Source organism: Zootoca vivipara, chromosome 4, assembly GCF_965207765.1.
Source record: "Zootoca vivipara chromosome 4, rZooViv2.hap1.1, whole genome shotgun sequence".
Classification (NCBI taxonomy): Eukaryota; Metazoa; Chordata; class Lepidosauria; order Squamata; family Lacertidae; genus Zootoca; species Zootoca vivipara.
The window spans coordinates 27,714,390-27,735,700 of NC_142587.1; the positions used below are offsets into that span (position 1 = coordinate 27,714,390).

At 42.8% G+C, this 21,311-nt stretch overlaps 2 protein-coding genes and 1 long non-coding RNA gene across 9 annotated transcripts in view; 1 reads left to right on the forward strand and 2 right to left on the reverse strand.

The window, feature by feature from the left end:
• The window catches only part of FHL2 (four and a half LIM domains 2), a 30,664-nt gene extending 22,873 nt beyond the window's left edge, over positions 1–7,791 (forward strand). For all 6 annotated transcript variants that reach the window (XM_035116000.3, XM_088667588.1, XM_088667589.1 and 3 more), the window contains 3 exons: positions 4,853–5,022; positions 5,408–5,594; positions 6,297–7,791. In XM_035116000.3, the coding sequence (XP_034971891.3) occupies positions 4,853–5,022; positions 5,408–5,594; positions 6,297–6,448 (509 nt within the window). In that variant the 3' untranslated portion in view covers positions 6,449–7,791. The remainder of the gene's footprint in view (positions 1–4,852; positions 5,023–5,407; positions 5,595–6,296) is intronic.
• Positions 3,005–3,880, reverse strand: LOC148685876 (uncharacterized). The gene is made up of 2 exons (XR_015949490.1): positions 3,743–3,880; positions 3,005–3,043 (listed from the first exon to the last, which is right to left on the reverse strand). It is a non-coding gene; the product is annotated as an uncharacterized LOC148685876 (long non-coding RNA).
• Positions 7,792–12,056: 4,265 nt separating the features above from the next.
• TSLIG2 (tRNA splicing ligase complex subunit 2) lies at positions 12,057–21,051 on the reverse strand. Of its 2 annotated transcripts, XM_035114973.3 has the most exons (4): positions 20,905–21,051; positions 18,535–18,701; positions 14,203–14,572; positions 12,057–13,690 (listed from the first exon to the last, which is right to left on the reverse strand). In XM_035114973.3, exons 1-4 carry the CDS (start codon positions 21,031–21,033, stop codon positions 13,634–13,636), a joined length of 723 nt encoding a protein of 240 aa, XP_034970864.1. In that variant the 5' UTR covers positions 21,034–21,051; the 3' UTR covers positions 12,057–13,633. The 2 variants fall into 2 exon arrangements, with proteins under 2 accessions (XP_034970864.1, XP_060129387.2); XM_060273404.2 differs by lacking the exons at positions 12,057–13,690; positions 14,203–14,572 and adding an exon at positions 16,464–17,803.
• Between the last annotated feature and the right edge of the window lie 260 nt (positions 21,052–21,311).

A 21,311-nucleotide genomic window follows, 5' to 3' on the forward strand; every position in this document is an offset into this window, starting at 1 on the left:
TGGCAAATGTCCTAGGTGGTGTGTGTATATGCTGTGTTAAAGCGCTTGCGGAGATTACAGAGGCTTGATTCAAGGTTTAAATGAAACCACACATTTGGGAGATGCAAGGGGAAAAAACAAGTGCTTGGCAAAAAGCACACCCCAGAGTCCACAAAAGGTGCCCTTTATCATCTGGGAATTATCTGCAAGTTTTCTTGTTTTAAATGGCCGCTAGCATTCGCTTTTTGAAATGGAACCTGCATGGCATGATGTGGGGCGAGGAAAAGGAAACACCTTTAGCAGGCGGGAATCAGGTCCCACCCCCGGTGGCAGCAAAGAAGCAGATAAAAGAAAAGAAGAAGATTTCTTACCAATTAGTCCATTCAACAATCAAAGGGAGAGACAAAAGAATGCATCTCTCTCTAGAAATGGTGTTGCTCCAAGAAAAGTCCCACCCCCTCCGTCTCTACTTTTCTATGTCACCGCTACGTTGGCTAATCTGAGCTTTCTGTTCTGCTACCCTCAATGCTTGCCTCGTCTTATGGGGGGGGGTCAGGAATGCTTTCCAAGGACACTGAGTCTGTCAGCTGTCTCTCCCCTGGTGTTTCCTCTTCCTGCTGCTCCTCTTCCAGTATTTCCAAGCTTCTATCCTCTGCAGCCTCTGAACTGTGACCTTCGGCAAACCACTGTTCTAAATCTATGCTGTCCTTCTGTCCTTGGGGAGGTTTAGGAGAAGGGGGCAGCCCCCACCATTCCTCCTCAGTCCAATCCCTGGCAGCAGGGCTGCCCCTACCATTGGGCAAAGTGAGATGGCCACATCAGGCAGCAGATGCTGAGAGGAAGGGACTGGCAGGCCCTCTCAAAGGTCTGGAGATACCCAGGCCACTTCCAGCTTTTGAGATCCCAGCCAAAAATAAAAAATAAATGACACACACACACACACACCATTAAAAATGTGAGGGTTTTCAAATATATATATAATCAGCTGAGGACACATGCATCATAGACTAATATTGGACCATGAGAACTGTTCTGCACAGAGTCTGGCAACTACAGTGGTACCTCGACTTACGGACGACTCGACAACCGAATTTTCCAACTTACGAATGGGGGTAATGGCCACGCGCTTACAAATGTCTTGACATCCGGGGGGAAAACCGCGGCGGTTTTAGATAGGGTTGCTTCTACTTACAACTTTTTCCGTTGTCAGTGCATTCCTATAGGAAATCACATTTCCAATGGCGTTTTTCAACTCACGAATTTTTCGACTTATGAAGGTGCCTTCGGAACAGATTTAATTCGTAAGTCGAGGCAGCACTGTATAAAAGGACCATCGGAGCCAGTGCTATTTTTATAGAAAAAGAGGTGCCGTAACTCACCATGAACACCTCCCTCATTCTCTTAAGATGGCAATGGTGCCCACCTGAAATGTGACAGAACTGAGGTCAGGCGAGTTCTGTATCAAAAAAAAAAAAGCTGTGGTGATAGCCCTGCTTATCGGAAGGTGTTCCTTCAATCCTACCTTCAGGTCTACTCTGAGCATGAGTAACTCTAGATATCGCCTCGTATAACTAAACAGAACAGAAATTACGAAAATAATTATACATACAAATCCATCCAGATGCAGCTTCATAGTGCATGCCTGCAAAGTGTGCTTGAAGCTTGCTGCATGGGGAAAGCAGATACTAGAGGCTCTGGATTTTCCAGTGTGGTATATTAAATGTGGTAGTGTAATAGCTCTTGCTGGCTTGTGCAATGTGGGCTGACAAGTGCATCGTGGGTGGGCAGATGTTGCTGCCATCTCTGATCTAAGCAGGTTGCAGTGGTCCAAACAGAATGCAATCAAATTATACCACTCTTGAACTCCTATACCAGTAGGAACTCCACCGTTTTGGAACTGTATAGAAAAGCACATGAATCTGACCTTTGTAGCGTTTGTAAGTAAACTATTTCTAACTTAATAATAATAATAATTATACCTTCGTAGTAGGGATGGAATAAGAACTGAAAACATCTCAGCAGTACTTCAAAGATGGGAACTTGTGAAGCCACCCAGCTCTGTTAGTTATCAGATCTGCTTTGTTTAATAGGGCATTCTTTCATTCCTTCAGGGATTGACACTTTAGCTCTCTATTCCACCTAATTCTTTTTTTAAAAAAAATCACACAAGCACTAAACGTAGCATAATTATAGCTTTATTAATATAGCACATTAATAAACTGATAAGATGAGAAGAGCCATTTAAAATGTCATAGAGCAAGATACCGGGTAATAATCTGTTAACACATTTGCTACATTGCTTGTACGCCAATTAGAGCTCACTTAATAATTTTTTTGGTCTCTTTCAATGTAAGAGGGATGAGCCCTCCCATCTGATAAATGATGTTAATATCACTGAAAGTTGTTTGCAAATCATACAGAGGTAATAGCGCTTTGCCCTTAAACGGCAGCCCAACAATAATGTAATTCATTTAACTAGGATGCAATTCAACATTGGCCTTTCAAAGACCAATACAAGGTGTGCTTGAAATATTTAAATACAAAAATTCCTCTTTCCATGTGGCCTGGGCGTCTTCTGCTCTGGTTTGTTTCCAGAGAGGGAATGAATCGGAGGTGGTTTTAGGGTGGCTCAATCAAGTGCTGTCACGCTGGGCGCCATGATGCAGGGGACGAACACAAAAATGCTGTGTTGAATTTTAGCATTGCATAGGACAACACTGAAGTTTGAGAGCCCAAAGTTGACCGCTGAATAAATGAGCATGTGCATGAGCATGAGATGTCTCCTGTATTTGTGAGAAAAATTCAGAACATGGTCTCTTTCAGACAGCCCATTCACTGAAAATGGTAGTTCCATTGCACTCAGAAACCCAGGGTGTGTGTTGTGGCTTGAGCGAGGACATTCTCTGCGGCAATTTCTAAGCTGTGGAATTCCCTCCACACAAGGAGCATTGGACACCTCCATTGTGTAACTTTCATCATCTGCTGAAAATTCCCCTTTTTACCCTGACCTCTTTTTGACACCTGAGATATATTTTAGAACACATTCTGTGCTCTTGGTTGTCATCTGCTTTTGTTGTTGTTTAGTCGTTTAGTCGTGTCCGACTCTTCGTGACCCCATGGACCATAGCACGCCAGGCACTCCTGTCTTGCACTGCCTCCCATAGTTTGGTCAAACTCATGTTTGTAGCTTCGAGAACACTGTCCAACCATCTTGTCCTCTGACGTCCTCTTCTCCTAGTGCCCTCAATCTTTCCCAACATCAGGGTCTTTTCCAATGATTCTTCTCTTCTCATGAGGTGGCCAAAGTATTGGAGCCTCAGCTTCACGATCTGTCCTTCCAGGGAGCACTCAGGGCTGATTTCCTTCAGAATGGAGAGGTTTGATCTTCTTGCAGTCCATGGGACTCTCAAGAGTCTCCTCCAGCACCATAATTCAAAAGCATCAATTCTTCGGCGATCAGCCTTCTTTATGGTCCAGCTCTCACTTCCATACATCACTACTGGGAAAACCATAGCTTTAACTATACGGACCTTTGTCGGCAAGGTGATGTCTCTGCTTTTTAAAATGCTGTCTAGGTTTGTCATTGCTTTTCTCCCAAGAAGCAGGCGTCTTTTAATTTCGTGACTGCTGTCACCATCTGCAGTGATCAAGGAGCCCAAGAAAGTAAAATCTCTCACTGCCTCCATTTCTTCCCCTTCTATTTGCCAGGAGGTGATGGGACCAGTGGCCATGATCTTGGTTTTTTTGATGTTGAGCTTCAGACCTGCTTTTACTGTTTTGTAATATTGCATTTTTATATCATTGTAACCCATTCCACAAAGCTTGGGAAAAAATATTCCAGGTTATACATGCCCAACTGGTTTGGCTTACTCTAGCAAGCCAGGGTCAAAATGGGTGGTGTTTTGTTGTTGTTGTTGTTTGTTTGGGCGTGTTTTTTTTGAAAGGGCTGGGTTAATTCAGTCCTATCCCCAAACTCAAAACTGCCTAAGGCAGAAAATGGGCTGGAAAAATGCTGAAGACAGTAGGAAAACAGAACTAGAGGGAAAATTGTAATAGAACCCAGGAAGTCAGAGAGGCAGAAGAGGGTTAGGTAATCATTAGAGAATAATCAGAAAAGAGAAGACACAAATATAAGATGCATGTCGTATTTGGATCAGAATGTAACCAGGAAGGAGCTAAGGAGTTCAGTCCTTGTTTTGGGGTGGGGTGGGGTGGCCATCTTCGTTTGTCCTGTGTAGAGCTGCATGATGAGGTTTTCCACTTTGGTGAGGGCAGCCTCTTCAGTGCTTGGAAATTTTCTCAGCAGCTTTAAGAAATTGACCTCTCCTCAGTTCTCGAGAGAAACACCAAAGGACCAGTCTCATTGGCGTCTTGGTATTTTGCATCAACAATGGCACAAAGGTGCCAAAGTCCACTTTGCACAACCTAAAAAAGCTAGAATCTTTCTCCAGTGCTGAGAGGTGGGACTGATGTCAGCCCCCAAAAGGGAAACAACAGGAAAGGATGGAGGGAAACCAAAACTAGAAGAAAGGAGTGTTTCACCCCGAGCAAACGCCACTAGTAAATGTTGATGAAAGGCCACAAAACCCCACAACCTGAATGGTTTTCATAGTCTATTGAGAGAGTCACTCGAAAAGGGACTCTTCATGAAGCTCACCTGTACATCTTAAACATCAGAATGGATCTGAGGAGTGTAATAGCTGCAGGAATTTATACTTTTGCTACTCCCACAAAAACCCAAGTTCCTGCTAAAAGTGTGTCCGGCCTCTCCTCATATGCAAACTGGAAAATGGAACACAGTTTCTACTTACCTTTTCCCTACACAGCAGCTTGAAAGCCAAGGTAGAAATCTCATGCTGTGGTCTCCTCCTAGGTACCCGCAAGATGGAATATAAAGGAAGCAGCTGGCATGAGACCTGCTTTATCTGCCATCGGTGCCAACAGCCAATTGGAACAAAGAGTTTCATTCCCAAAGACAGTCAGAATTTCTGCGTGCCCTGCTATGAAAAGCAGTTCGCTATGCAGTGTGTCCAGTGCAAGAAGGTATTGTTTATTGCTTCGTGCAAATGACTATTAAACCAAAAGCCACACACACACACACACACACACACACACACACACACACACGTCTGCTTTAGTTCGGAGCAAAACTGCAATCCAGTTTTGCATGTACTTTTGCGCCAACATGTTCTAGAGCATTGAACTATATAAGGCTGTGCAATGCTTTGAAGTCATGCGCATTTTGGCTTAGCTGCGAGGTAAAAGACAAAAAGACACGGCAACAAAGAAGGTTGTCAGGGGCTTCGCAGAAAAGGTGCGAGGGGTTAAGCATGAGACTAGTTCTGCTGCCTCTTGAAAAGATTTGCAAGTTGAACTGAAATGGGGCACAAAATCAATAGGAATTCCTTTTCTTTTCATGATTACACAGCCAATTACTACAGGAGGAATTACTTACCGGGAGCAGCCATGGCACAAGGAGTGTTTTGTGTGCACTGGGTGCAAAAAACAGCTCTCTGGGCAACGCTTTACTTCCCGGGATGAGTTTGCCTATTGTTTGAACTGCTACTGCAACCTCTATGCCAAGAAGTGTGCTGGATGCACCAATCCAATCAGTGGTAAGTATTGTGTTACCGTTTTCCTTTGCAAACAGAAACATAGCACCTTAAAAACATCACCAATCAGTTCAGAGTAAAGTTCATTCGTTCATTTTATTTAATTGCCGCTTTTCCTGGAGGGGCCACAGGTCCCTCATCTCTGATCTAGGGACTGACAGGAATCTAGAATTCTGCATGCAGGCTCAGCTGTGACTAAGTTATGTCAATGATGTGTTTAAATGCAGCTTTCCCACATGTTTAAGCCCAAGGAAGTTTATTCACAACTGGAAACGATGTGGGAATCTGACCCAAATGACCTTACAGAAGGTGCTCCCGTCATACCTGCCAAGTTGCTGTCAGAGAAATAAGGGATTGGGCCGGAAATAGCAGACCGGAAGTAGCGCTGCCGCCATTTTGGAACTGGGCGGAGCATGCTCAGAAGTGACTTTTGATGCTGCTTTGCCCAGTTCCAAATGGCCGCAGAAGTCGCACTGCAGCCATTTTGGAACTGGGCAGAGCAGCATCAAAAGTCACTTCTGAGCATGCTCCGCCCAGTTCCAAAATGGCCGCTGCGCCAGAATAAACTGGGGAAAAACAAAAAAAATCAGTTTTTTCAGCTAGGCTAGGAACAGCTGGAAAAACAGGGATTTCCTGGGGGAAACGGGAGACTTGGCAGCTAAGGCTCCCGTGGTTTCTTCTTAAATACATGTTTTGCCTTTTCAGGACTTGGAGGTACCAAGTACATCTCCTTTGAGGAACGCCAGTGGCACAACGATTGCTTCAACTGCAAGAAGTGCTCCCTGTCGTTGGTGGGCCGCGGTTTCCTCACAGAAAGGGATGACATCCTGTGTCCTGAGTGTGGGAAGGACATTTAAAATGTGAAAAGAATGAAACCACCATCAACAGCTCTCACAAGTGCATCTATTTTCTCAAATAAGCAATGACGGCTGTGGGTTTTGACCAGAAGTGAAAAACGTGTTTGGGTCCGTCCCCCCCCCCCGCAATATATATTCATCAGATTTTTTTTCTTTTTCTTTTTCTAGGTTGTAGAAATGCTTTAGAGAAGGGAAAGACAAGAGGGTGGGGAGGTGGTTTTGACATTGACTGCTAGGCAATACATTTAATTTATGAATCGAGTCCAGTTCAAATACGGAGTTGTGAGTTGCTCAGATATTTAGAGGATAAAAGCTACCAGTGAAGATGGCTGATTATTTTCTCCAGGTTCAGAGACAGTGTGGACTCTGAATGCCAGGTGTTGGAGAACATAACAGGAAGTGTGGTATTGAGATAGCGTTGCCATATGTTTGGAATTTTCCAGACATAGCCAGCATTCAACCCCTTTAAGCAGCATCCAGGCGGAAATTGCTTAAATGTCCAGGAAACTCTGGATATATGGCAGCTCGTGTTGGTAGTGCAGATTTAGCCAATTTTAATTTTTAAAAAATAGCTCAAAAACGCATTTTTTGTTGTTGAGATTTCATGAAAAAAAAGCTCAACAACTCAACAACTTTGCCACAAAGAGCAAAGCTCAATAGCTTTTGTGTCCAGATTTTCACTTTTTTAAATATGGCAACCCTAATTTAGCTCATACCCTGCTTGTGGACTTCCCATAATAATCTGCTTGGCTACCACACAACATAGGGTGCTGATGTAGCTGGGCCTTTGGTTTGATTCAACAGGGCTGTTACATTCTTAGCAATACAAATTTCTCTTCAAAAGATGTAAGTAGTTTAAAACTGATAACATATTCGACTTGGGGATTCCGGAAAGATTACAGGAGCTACTGTTTGGTGTTGATAGATCAAGCATCAATGTCCAAGTAGGTGATAATTTGAAAGTAGAGTATGTTGGTTCAATCAGTGATAGAAAGTTTTATCTAGATAGATAGAAAGTTTTGGGTTATGCCTTAAAATAAAGGTTTTGAGGCTACAATTCTATGCACATTTTCATTGGAATTACTCCCATTGAACTGAATGGGACGTGCTTTTGAACAGACTGCATGAGGTTTAAATTGATGTGAATCCGCAACACATTATTGCACAGTATTACAGGGCCATTTTGCAAAGTACATCTTCAGTTTTTAGTAACTCGTTTTGAAATTCCATTGCACCTTGTATTTTATGAAGTAATAAATGTATTTCTAATGAAGTCTGCTGTATTTTGGTGAAGTTGACATCTTAGAGACTTAACTTTCAATAAATGTTAGCATTTGAGGTAAGGCGTGGATAAACTCCTTTTATTTAAAAAGGATGGATCCATATAAACAACAAAACCAAACCCCAAATCTCAATGAGACCATTAAAAAACAGAAGCATTACATGTTCCGAAAGTAACCGCCCAATCGCTGGCTGCTACTGGTACAAACAGAAAATTGCCCTTATTTTCTGAAATATTGGGCAATAATGGAAATTAAGAGCAGCTACATTCCTGTTCCAGATATTTCCAGTAGTGTATCTGCAGTGCTTGTACAATATTGCTCCAGTGTCTGCTGTTCATCATAATTTCGCAATCAGTAACTTCAGGCGCTGATCAAAACAGATTCTGAAATCATAAATAAGCAGGAGGCAGATGAGGTTGCAGCCTCCTCAGATTTATACTGTTATGCATAACTATTAGTAGGGCTTGAGAAGGCTTTATCTTCCTAGCTTAAGGATAAGGTAGCTAGAAGTCAGCTCCTGCTACTGCATTACATTCATTTTCACTTTTGTGTCCAATTATACTACGGTAGGTAGATACTGGTAGTTTGTCTACTTTACGAAAACATCTCAGCTCTTGAAAACAGGTCCGAAGAAAACGTATATATGGCTCAGTGACAGAATATTTTCTGCTTTTCACACAGTCAGGATATTCATGCAAATTTAAAATCTCTCAAACACTACTGTATAGGGGAACCATCTCAAAAAGTGTGCAGGGCACAATTATTTATAATATTAGTCTTTTCAGGCAAATTATAATTTTAGGGGAAGAATGGTGTAAATCAATTTCTGGCATATGCTGTTTCTTTTCTACAATAAAAACATAAGCTCTCCAGTGATTAATGCAGAAGACTTAAAATCCATATACTGTACTGTATACTCATAAGAGAAGACCATAAGATCTTGATCTCTCTCCGCAAGCCAAATATTAAACTTTGAAACAGCAGTTTTCTGTGTATTTCTACCAGTCATGGAAGCCACTCATCACATATAGCTGCAGCTGAGGAATTCAATGCAGGCTCTAGAACAAAACAAAGAATGAAAAGGAAACCCCAAATCAATCTTGATCTTCTTGACTTGAGTCAGCAGTGTGATGCAGCAGCTAAAAAGGCCAATGCAATTCTGGGCTGCATCAATAGGAGTATAGCGTCTAGATCAAAGGAAGTAATAGTACCACTGTATTCTGCTCTGGTCAGACCTCACCTGGAGTACTGTGTCCAGTTCTGGGCACCACAGTTACAGTTCAAGAAGGATACTGACAAGCTGGAATGTGTCCAGAGGAGGGCAACCAAAATGGTCAAAGGCCTGGAAACAATGCCTTATAAGGAATGGCTTAGGGAGCTGGGTATGTTTAGCCTGGAGAAGAGAAGGTTAAGGGGTGATATGATAGCCATGTTCAAATATATAAAAGGATGTCATATAGAGGAGGGTGAAAGGTTGTTTTCTGCTGCTCCAGAGAAGTGGACACGGAGCAATGGATTCCAACTACAAGAAAGAAGATTCCACCTAAACATTAGGAAGAACTTCCTGACAGTAAGAGCTGTTCGACAGTGGAATTTGCTGCCAAGAAGTGTGGTGGAGTCTCCTTCTTTGGAGGTCTTTAAGTAGAGGCTTGATGGTGTTACCTGCTTGGCAGGGGGTTGGACTGGATGGCCTTTGTGGTCTCTCCCAACTCTATGATTCTTATTTTCTATTTCCCAGATGGAATCATACATAACATTATTTAACAACTCCCCCCCCCCGAGGGAATCTTTTTCTACCATGAATACATACCGTTACTCACGATCTCTCTTAACTTCACCCACCCAAGAGATTATTCTAATTGTCACCTTTATGCGGAGCCTGACAACCAGTTCCCTTACTATGACCAAACTATAGCTCTTTTAAAAATGTCAAGGCAACAACATCTGCACTGTTACCTTATAAGTAGTAATATAGCCATTTATTCATTAATGAGGTTGAGAATTTAGAAGCAAATCGTCAGGCCACTGATAACCTGATAATCTCATGTTTAGATCACTGTCATAATCCACTTACCATCGATTCCCCTATTGGCCAAACTACTTTGTGTCAAAGACCATATTCACATTAGCCTTTGCTGGCATTTGTTGTCCTCTCTTCACATGCTCCTGTGCAGAATCATAGAATCATAGAGTTGGAAGAGACCACAGGGGCCATCCAGTCCAACCCCCCTGCCAAGCAGGAAACACCATCAAAGCATTCCTGACAGATGGCTGTCAAGCCTCCGCTTAAAGACCTCCAAAGGAGGAGACTCCACCACACCTGAGGCCAATTCCAGGAAGCAGCATGGTAGTTGCCACTCATGAAGTTGTTGGAATGTATGTACGGGTACTTAACTTCTTGCCTAGATTCTAAGATAAAATTCTGTACTGATGGCTCAGAGAGAGGTACAGTTCTACTGCAGAGGAATGTCATGTGATGCTTGCTATGCAGTGTGCCACAATATACGTCATGGCCTCTGCATGAAAGGTACCATGAGATGAAGCCTATTTTGGGAGGTGGGGGGAAGTGCGCTGCTACTGTCAAAAAAATATAAAGTTCACCTGACTCCAAGAGCGCTGCTCCTGCATCTTCCTTCGGTGGTATGAATCGGTAGCAGCTGCTTTTTGCATTTCATCAAACACGATAATGAATGAACGTTGTTGGTGGCAACCATGTGTCTTGGGTATTGACAAGGTTTACAATGTGCTGCCCACTAACTCAGTCTCCGTTTAGAATATCAAGCAAATCATCTTAAAATGCTTGAAAATCTCTCATTGCTGTTATCAGAAAAGGCAACTCGGGGGCAGAGAAATGGTCTTCTGAACAAGTACTTGGGGTTGCGAATACTGTACTGCTTACTCCTCAGCATCTTCATGACAGGGATATGAAAACCCACATCGTTTGTCCTTCATTTGGCTGGTGGCTGCAGAACAGATACGCTCTGGGAACTGTGGGAATGATCCCATTGACTTAAAAGTGAAAAGCAAATTTTTTACTACTTCCCTGTTCACTACCCATTTCATCTTCAGGGCAGCAGACTTTTTAAAAAGATCTCTTCAAACAGGGTGTTGGAGCATGGGGAAGACAAGAGAGGACCTGCTTATTTTGAATGCATCCTGCAAGGATTAAGAAGGACAATGTGCCACACCAAAACCAGTTTTGCAGCACAGTACTGAGAATGTGTGGCTCTGCGGATCAAGTATGCTGTTAAAGAATAATGTAGCCAAGCCAAAAATCAATTATGGGCACACACACACCTGATCGACTCATGTATGACCATATATATGCAAGGAACTGAGAAATAATTTAATAATTCAATCAAACCCGGAAATGGTGGAAGAATAAAATAAAATAATAATAATAATAATAATAATAATGTTATTTGTACCCTGCCCATCTGGCTGGGTTTGCCCAGCCACTCTAGGCGGCTTCCAACAAAAATTTAAAATGCATTAAAATGTCACACATTAAAAACTTCCCTGAACAGGGCTGCCTTCAGAATGCTGGAGAGTCCTCGTGGCTCATGAGGAGACCCTCCCCAGAGCCTGAAGAGGATGTCGGGGAGGACAGAGGAAGCCCCAAAGGGACCTGAGGCACAGTGGGGCTTTGTTTAAGCTGCTCAGCCTCCCGGCCTAACAGCTGATGTGCAGGGTAGGGCAGAGACAGAAGCCACTTCCCTGTGTATCCTCCAGCCGGCCCAGAGCTTTGATTCCAGTTGTGGTTTATTTTGGGATCCAGTATTTTTAGTATGAATCGAAGAGAGAGCGGCAAAGACTGCACTTAAAGAGTGTTGAGAGAGGCCTCCCCACTTTACATGATTTCACTAATGCACATGAGGACCCATATAAAACAAATGGAGAACTCAAAATTTTAAGATTTCTTTCCAACAACAAAACTGGGTTATATCTTTAGGACCCCAGGCTGTTAATTGCCTGATGTTCAAACAAGTGACTTATCGCAGCTCTGTCACTCCTTGGCTGAAACACTGATAGGCGGGAGCAGCCAGGTTGGCTCATTTCGCAGAAATTGCTTAGAATGGTTTCTTCTACACATTTCCTTTTTAAAGTGCTAGTGATTTTTTTAAAAAAAATGAAAGCTCAGAAGCTGGGATCCTTGCCTGAGGGTGCCAATGAAGGCCTTTGCACATACCACGGCACCCATGGGTGCTGGACTGGTGACCCCTGGACCAGTGTACAGTTTCCTCGAACCCTTTTGAAGACTGGGATAACAGGTGTTTGTCTCCAGTCCTGTAGAACAGAGGTGGTCCACACAATTTAAAACATCATCGGTTTAAATCAATTTATTTAAATCAGGTGAGGCTACTAAAAAGACAGCTCAGATACAAAACACACAAAATTAAATTGTGCTGTACTAAAGTACAAAACTTGCACACGTGTTCAGGAAGAGGGAAACTCAAAATACACTTCAAACACACCATTCTTTCCAAATCTTTGATCATGATCTAGTGGAAGTCGTGCACCAACAATGCAGTTATAGCCATGTCTACTCAGAAGTAAATACCACTAAGTCCATATTCTGCAGTAGGCATGTACAGGATGACAGCCTGAATTTGACTGAACACTACTTTGTGTATGGTACGCAATTCTAACTATTATACCCAGCTAGGTTGGGTTTTACATCATATGAAAGAGGATCCATGTGGAAAGAAATCCACATTTATTCACAGATAGGAAAGAGGCAAGATTTCTTATTTTGCAAACCACAATTGCTTACTCTTCATATAATTTACCCCTCTATTCAAACTGCCCCAATGAGTGGAGTGTTAGCTTGTCTCCAGGATTTTAGCAGGCATTTCATAGGCAGGCAAGTTAAAGGTTCATGTATTTTATGAAAAAATACTTAGGCATGTACTGTACAAAAGCATGGTACTAGTTCATGCACTACATTTCTCTCAAATACTCTCCATATACAGTCTATAATGTGCTTCCATCTGCTCAAAAGACAACAGAAATTCATCTTCAGTTGTAACAAAAACTTCAATTTGAAGCAAATAAATTACACAGTTCAGTATTTTTCCTATGTCTGTAAGAGGAAACCATCTCATAACAAGGCTGGAAAAGACATCTAGACCAGGGGTCAGCAAACTTTTTCAGTAGGGGGCCGGTCCACTGTCCCTCAGACCTTGTAGGGGGCCGGACTATTGGGGGGGCAATGAACGGATTCCTATGCCCCACAAATAACCCAGAGATGCATTTTAAATAAAAGGACATATTCTACTCATGTAAAAACATGGTGATTCCCGGACCGTCCGCGGGCCGGATTTAGAAGGCGATTGGGCCGCATCCGGCCCCCGGGCTTTAGTTTGGGGACCCCTGATCTAGACACTTGGTATCAGCACCTAAGAATTTGAAAAATTTTCTTGCCCTGCCAACAGAACTTTGTGCAAAAGCCACTATTACCATGGGAAGTCCAGTTGAATGGGGAAACATAGTCTTCCACACTGCCTAAATACACTTGTGTAGACAACTGTATTTGCAAATAAAAAATAAAAAGCAATACTGCTGTACAGTTGAACATGAAGAGTTATAAATGCACACTGCTTTTCTCTTACCAGGTCATGCAAAGGCTGAACTGCATTACATGTGAGAATTCCAAAGGAGGGCTGGTGGAATAACTTTGTTCCATCAAAACCAACCATTAAAATGGGAAGTAAATGACTCAAAGTGCAATACTGTACAGAAAATATCCTTAAGGTGATGGGTGAGAATATGGCGCCTGCTTTGTACTGTAGAATGGTTAACGTTATGAAAAATCCACTGCAATCTGCAACCCTGTTCCATATGACTCATCTGCTCTGAAATGGAGGCTGAATGTTATTTACATTTCCAGCGCCTCATTGGTTCATGGCCATTTTACATGCTGGATCTTCTTTTTTGATTCCGGAGACTTCAGACCATTCTGAGGGAGAAAGATTTAAATGATGTTAAGATTGCCCGTCCTAAATCATTTAAATAAACCTTGTATACTATAAAGTTTGGCTTCTGATGCCATCTTGTGGCTAAAATAAAAAATATGGCCGTAACTAAACATAGAAGAGAAAAGCAAGAACCAAAAGACCACCCAATTCCATTTCAATTCCATTTCTAAAATGAGCATGAAAATGATCTTTGGGAACAAGAAATGGCATGCAGACAAGTGAGTGGGTTGGCAGAGCATAGAAACCCAGCAGGATCTGGGTTTCACCTAGCATAGAAATCAAGCAGGATCTTAATTTCAAAATCTATTCCTAACAGAATTCATATTACGATACAATATATGGTAATATTAAAATAATTAGTGCACAGCATCCTAGTGACTGGCAGAAACTCAGAGTTAATTAAATACTGCTACCGGTACAGCTTTCACATTTATGCTACAAGAGATGGCAACATCTACATCTGATTAAAGGAAAAAGATATGGAATGACTTACGGATGCATCAGCTTCTTCTTTCGGAGCAGCTCTCTTTAATTTCACAACAGTAGTTCCTGTTAAAGGCACCAGTGGGGGTGACCTTTGACCAGGTGCCATATTGTTATCGACGATAATATTATTCTGCTTAGCTTCGTTAATCCTGGATCCCACTTTAATGTCCGGTGAGAAAGTGGAGACAGACACACATGCTGAAGAATTTGAAGGAACCGCCAGTCCCTTACAAGTAGTGCTGGCGCTTCTAGCTGTAAGGAGTTTTAGACTATCAATAGCCCCATTCTCAGTCTTCCTCACTTTTATGCTTGTACTTGTTGAGCTACCATCGAACACAATGAGAGGACGTTTCCGTAGACTTTCCGCTGGAGCAGTGCTGAACAAAGAAATGGTAACAAAGAAACAATATTAATTACTGCAGCACAGATGTAAATGAAACCACAGTCATTACAGATTTACACTATCCCAAACACACTATTTGGAAGCGGGTCCTATTTATTTCAGTGGAACTTTTATCTGGGTAAGTGTTAAGATCAGCAGGTCAGGCGCTGAAATAGATTGGGAATTCATCTAGTGTGGTATGGCACTGCTGCTGTTTTTTTTCTGATATTCATTTATTTCACATTTTATCACTTGAGCAATCAGGAAAACATTAACACTTAAAAAAAATAAATGAACACTGTCTGAAAAATTAAGCCATACTCAGAGTAAGCCTATTTAAATCAGTGGACTTAAATGTGGGCATCAGATAAATTAACAAAAAACATTTTTATTTCTGCTTCTTTTGCTTCAAATAATTTAGGACTTGTACAGTTCATCCCAAGTTTCTTTGCATCTTACAATTGTCTTCAACAATGATGGGGAATCTGTGGTCCTCAGGATGTGACTGGACTACTGCTCACATTATCCCTGGCCGTTGACCTTGCTGGCTGGGACTGAGGCAAGTTGGGAGCCCAACGCCATCAGGAGAGCCACAGGTTTCACGGTCTATATAAATGCTCCTTAGCGGTCCCATCACAAGTATGTCCACTCAGAAGGAAGACCACCGATTTCAGTGGATTTTACTGCCAGTTAAGTGGGCATGCGATTGCAGCCTAAATAAATTGAATCTGCTAATAGGAACCAGTCTATTATGAATAGACGGACCCAAATTTATAGATGTATTTTTTCCATTTTGATCAAGAGTTGTGATAAAAGCAATGCTTCAGAAGAAACACTCTCTATTTCTAGGAGCAAAAACAGGACACGTTTAAATAGTGGTTACTTATGGAAACAGGTTACTGATGATTAGAATTTTTTTTTAAAAAAAAAAAAAAGCCAGTGAAAATAACAAAAGGCCCTATGCCAGCACACAGCTAAGCATAATTAAGTTTGATTGATTTAAACTGGGGTTCAATAGAGGAAGCCTTCAGGTTCTATTTTCCTGCCAGAAGAGCAATTAAGATATGATATACCTTATCCCCAAATCATGGTTCAGAGTTGGGCAGCATACAATTTTGTGCTCAAGTCCCAGAATCCAGGGAAATCGATCCCTTGTTTAGCACTAGTGTTGCTGTCATTTACTACATTTGAGCACTGGGATAATGTTCTTTACTGCAAAATAATTGTGCAATGCTTGGGGTTTTTGTTTTGTTTGTTTTTTCCAGAGTGGAGCCGTTATCAGCTGATCAAACCCCATCCTCAATGGGACCAGACCCATTTCCCCAATCTTCTGATTGGCAGGCAGGGCAAAGTTAACTCATATCAGTTTCTGTCTGAAACAAGAAGCCACACCCGGGGAGATAGGACAGGTTTGCAAAATATACATCTGGTATCTCACACACACACATTTAATGAATTTATTCGGCAGATTTATTTAACAGCTAGATATTCTGTTCTGCATGAACTCCACTGAAAAGTACTTTCCAGTTCTTCATCTAATTTGCTCTCGCTCTGGATTTATCAGACTGCAGACTATGCTACTGCTTTCAATAATAATTCTCTACATCCCTCTGGCAGCCCCAATAAAAAGTAAAAACCATTGCTGTACTTACCGAGCGTGGAGGAACAGGTCAAAAGAAACATAGAACTCCCTTCTGAATGGAAAATTTGCCAAAACCCAGTGGCAGAGCACATGCGTTGTATGATAAAAGGTTAAATCCCTTGCCAGGTAGGGCTGGCAAAAGCTACAGTGTTTCCCCAAAAATAAGACACTGTCTTATATTTATTTTTCTTCACGAAGACACACTATGGGTTATTTTCAGGGGATGTCTTATTTTTTTATTACGTAAGTATGGTACAGTAATCTACATTTATTCAAATATAGTTAAGTCGTCTTCTTCTGGAACATCGTCATAACTCTCCAAACCCAGAATTCCATCCTGAATTTCTTGCGACTCCATTTCCTTTAGAACCATTGGTCCCAATCTTTCATGTCGAGCAATAGAGCTCTTAGTAAATGAGCAGCTCTTATCCATGTAACCTGCTCGGAGTGCATTGGCAACAACACTGTCAGTGATTTTTATCCCATGAATTCTTCACCCAAATCACGACCTCTTGCAGGCTAGTTTCCACGCTGATTTCTTGTCATTCTATTTTCAATGTAGTTGTTAATTTTCATATGCAAATGGTCTTTGAATGGCTTGTTTATTGCAATATCAAGAGTCTGCAGATAGGCAGTCATTCCTGCAGGAATCATTATTTGATCTATTCTTCTCTCTGCAAGGAACTTCTTCATGTCTTTAGCACGGTGAGTGCTGGCTGAATCCCAGACTAGCAGACTGCTTTGGCCACCTCGCATAACAAGTGGCAGCATTAAATCAAGCTACTTCCTTATAACTGCTTTTGTGCTCCAGGCATTTTCAGTTTCAAAAACATAAATGGCGGAAACAGCATTCAATCTTATCTTTCTTGCCCTTAGTGATGATAAGAGGTGTGGCTTTCTTTCCATCCAGACGAATTGCCAAAATACAGGGAACACGTGAACTTTCATGACCAGTGGAGGGAATGTAGATTGAGGAGGCACCCCTCTGTTCAATTGTTGTTTGGGCTCCTTGACCCATAAACACTGCAGTTTCATCCATAGCAATCATGTTGCAAAGTTGGTATTTAGAAAAGTCGATGCCATCAACAAAGGACTTGAATGCAAGTGCTCGCTTAACAACTTCAGCATCTTCCAACATAAACAGTGTCGTTGATTTTTCCGAGAGACAGTTCATAACGCTGAAGGAAGCCATCCAGCCAGTGTTGTGATGCTTTGAATTCAGGGGATATTTCGAATAGTGGTGCCATTGCAAGGGCAAATGCTTGAATATCAGCCCTGCGCACAACCAAAGCCTTTGCTCTCCTGTCAGCAATCCATTCAATGATCATGTCTTCCAGCTGAGGAAATAAAGGTTGCCGACCTGAACCACACTTGCGCTTCTTAGCATTTCCTATGACCACCTGTAATCTGAGGTTATCGTATTCTGCCCGCCATTTTTGGACCATTCGGATATCCAACTTCTTCTCCTTGCAGAAAGCCGTAAGATTCTTGCCCTGGGAATCCTCCACAATTCCTTTCTTGAACTCAACAGAATAACTCTTTCTTTTTGCACTCATCTTCTCTGGGGGTTGGTGATGGTTGGTGCTGGGGGAGAGAGACCCACAGTGCTGAGTAAAACGGCAGCCACAGCTTTACTTCTTCCCCGAGGACACACAATACCTAAAACAGAGCGTCCTGCTCCTCACTTCACTGAGGAGACTTCTACTTTCACTTTCTACCGGTATGTCTCCCTCTATTGCCTCAGCTTGCAGCATGCACAGAAGGACCGGGACCTGACAGGGGGAGCCGACCTTGTTGATGGGGCTGCCCGCATCTCTCCGGTTACCTCTGAACCTCCTTCCCACTGGAGGAGCCGCCCTCCATCTGCTGCCCATCTTAGAATCATAGAATCATAGAGTTGGAAGAGATCACAAGGGCCATCCAGTCCAACCCCCTGCCAAGCAGGAAACACTGCTCCGCGCCGGTACGCTGCATAGCCATGCCTATCCAGGGCCGTCTTAAGGGCGCTGCCGGCGTGGCTGGAGCTGTTGCCGGGAGGCGCCGCGTCCAGCCTCACCTCTTCCTTGGCACCCTCCAGAACTGCGCCTATCACTATGTCTTATTTTCGGGATATGGCTTATATTACGCAAATGCTTAGAAATCCTGATACGGCTTATTTTATGGGTATGTCTTATTCTTGGGGAAACACGGTATTGCCAGAAATCTAGCAGCGCCACTGCCAATACAATATTGAGATAGATGGATCAATGGTTTTACTTGGTATAAGGAAGGAAGGATTTGCATGTGAATCCACAAACTAAGCAAAACGGAATTACCTTTTGATCTCATGCTTGAACACCTGCTGGCCTCTCTTCTTTTCCATCAACTTTCCCCATCTAGTTTTTGGTAACTCACGCTGAGGCAATGGTATGACATGTTGAACATAGAGATCAGTAAGGCCATCTTTACTGATCTTCACTTCATCTTCAACTGGGATGTTCTTCTGTTGCACAGTAATAAAAACCATATTCATTATGACTGCAAATGTTCTCTGGATAACAAGTGTACATGATACACTTAAAAGTCACATCACTTGTAATAAACTTGGTAATCTTCATTAAAACAGTTAGAAATGCATAGAAATTTGCTGCGCCCTGAGAAGGATGCATAGTTTGCCTCACTTCAGGAAGCAAAATAGAGTTCAGGGTGGAAACAACAGCTTCCCTTAGCCAAGTGCCCCACAGATTCAAGATGGGGAGTCTGTGGCCCTCAAGATGTTGCCGGACTCCAGCTCCCATCAAATCTAACCAGCATGGCTAATGGTCAGGGATGAAGCAAGCTGGAGTTCAGTAATATCTGAAGGGCCAGTTTCCCTAGTACATCCATATACTTTTGTAATATTATAGCTGCCAGATTGAGACTGCTGTCCTAAACTACTTATCTGGAAGTAGGCTTCTTCCTTCTTTTACTGACCATGCTTCTGTGCCTTTAATGAGTCCAAAATGCAGAAATTTTAGAAGATGGGCCTTTTTTCCTCTCGGTCTGAATATTAGCTAAAGAGTTTCACCTGCTTAATGTCCTCATATTATGTTGCTGTTAAAGCCATAAAAAGGGAGCACCACTAATAGACCTATCACTCTGTGGGCATGTAAAAGTCTCTTTACCCAATGCAGAACAACCATCATGAATTGGAGCAAACAACATTTTCATGTCAGCATAGATGTTGCTGAAGAACAAAGGATGTATTCAAGTGTAAAGTGTGAGTACAACAATGGTCATTGACAGGAATATATGTCAGGGAGCTATTGCAAAGTACTTTTTCTTTTGGGGGGATATTCAGCCCTTGCTGGGTTGGCTGTGTGTGTGCATGTTTTGCAATGGTATTTTCACATGTTTTGGAGCAACTTTTAGATGGCACTGTTCCTTGTTTAAGAGAGTTTAAAAATCTTCAAAATGAATCCACAAGCTTCTGTAAAGAGGAGACTACGAGGGGATATGACGGTTCCTTCAAATATCTGGAGGATGGGGGCAAGCCTGTTTTCTCTTGCTCAACCTACAACAAAGAAGATTCTGACTAAACATCAGGAAGAATGACAATGGAACAGACTCTCACAAGAGGTGATAGACTCTCCTTCCTTGGAGGTTTCAAAGCAGCAATTAGATGGCCTAGTGGCCAATGATCTAGTTGAGATTCCTGAATTGCAGGGGGTTGGATTAGATGACCCTTGGGGTCCCTTCCAACACTATGACCCTGTATAGTCTGAAACACGCATAGGAATAATTGCAGGGCAGGTGCTGCTAGGAGGGCTTCCGAGGCACCTAGCGTTGCCGGTTTTTTCTCCCCCCCCTCCCTGGAATCTGCTCTTGCACTTTTATCAGCAGACATTTTCCAGGTGCGAGCAGACTACACTCCAAGTCAGGAATAAAGCTTCCTCAGAAGATTCTTCCAAATCTAGTAGGTATTAAAAGGCAGGTGGGTTTCCTTTGGGTTAAACTGGCAGACCCTCAAAATGTCCCTATTTTCCAGGGACAATCCTGGATTCACAAAAGCCATCCCGGTTTCTCATTTAATCCCGGAATGTCCCATTTTTCCTTAGGACGTCCCTATTTTCATCGAAGAAACGTTGGAGGGTATGGAGTTATGCGACCCCTGAGCCAAGGAGGTAAGTAACTCTACAACCTTTAAAAGACATCTGAAGGCAGCCCTGTATAGGGAAGTTTTTTAATGTGTAGTGTCTTATTGTGTTTTTATATACGTTGGACACTGCCCAGAGTGGTTGGGGCAACTCAGGCTGATAGAGTATGAGTAATAAATTATTATTACTATCTGAATCGTTATTTGCATTGTTGTTGCTATTATTATTATTATTTGTATTGTTGTTATTGTCGTTGTTAGTTGAATTATTATATTTATTATTAGAGTTATCTTCATTATTTTTGTAATCATCATCATCAATATTATTATTGAACAGAGGACGTCCCTATTTTCATCGGAGAAATGTTGGAGGGTATGAACTGGCAACCCGAGAACCGGCCCGGCTTTAAGAACCCGGCGCTCCACAGTCTCTTGAGCAGCTGCAGGCCGAGAGCAACAGCAGCGGACTCCGCTCGGTCTCAGGTGAGGCGGTTTAACGGTTCCCTCCCTCCCTGCCTGCCTCGCCCCGCCCCCTTTCAACCGACGCGCCCCCCGCTCCCGCCCCCCTTACCTGCTCCAGCGTCAGCAGGAGGAATTCCTGCGAGAGCAGCTCCGGGTGCAGCAAGAGGCCCGAGTCGGCCCGCGCGCCGCCGCTGCCTCCCTCCCCTGTAGAGCGCTCTCGGGACCCGAGCGCCGCCATCTTTCCGAACGCGAACCTGATTGGCAGCCTGAGCCGCTCAGCGGAGGGCTTCTTTCCGGTTACCCACAATTCCTGCGCGTGCAACGCCGCCGCAGAGAAAATAGAAGGGGGGGATGTAAAGAGAGGGCAATCCACGCTGAGTTTCCGGGCAACCGCTTGGGAAAACGGTTTAAAAGGGCAAGACGAAGCCCGTTCTCCATCTGCTCCACAAAACATGTCTCTTCCCACTACGGCCACAGCAAGCGCTGCAAACCTTCTACCAGTTTGACTTCAGTTTG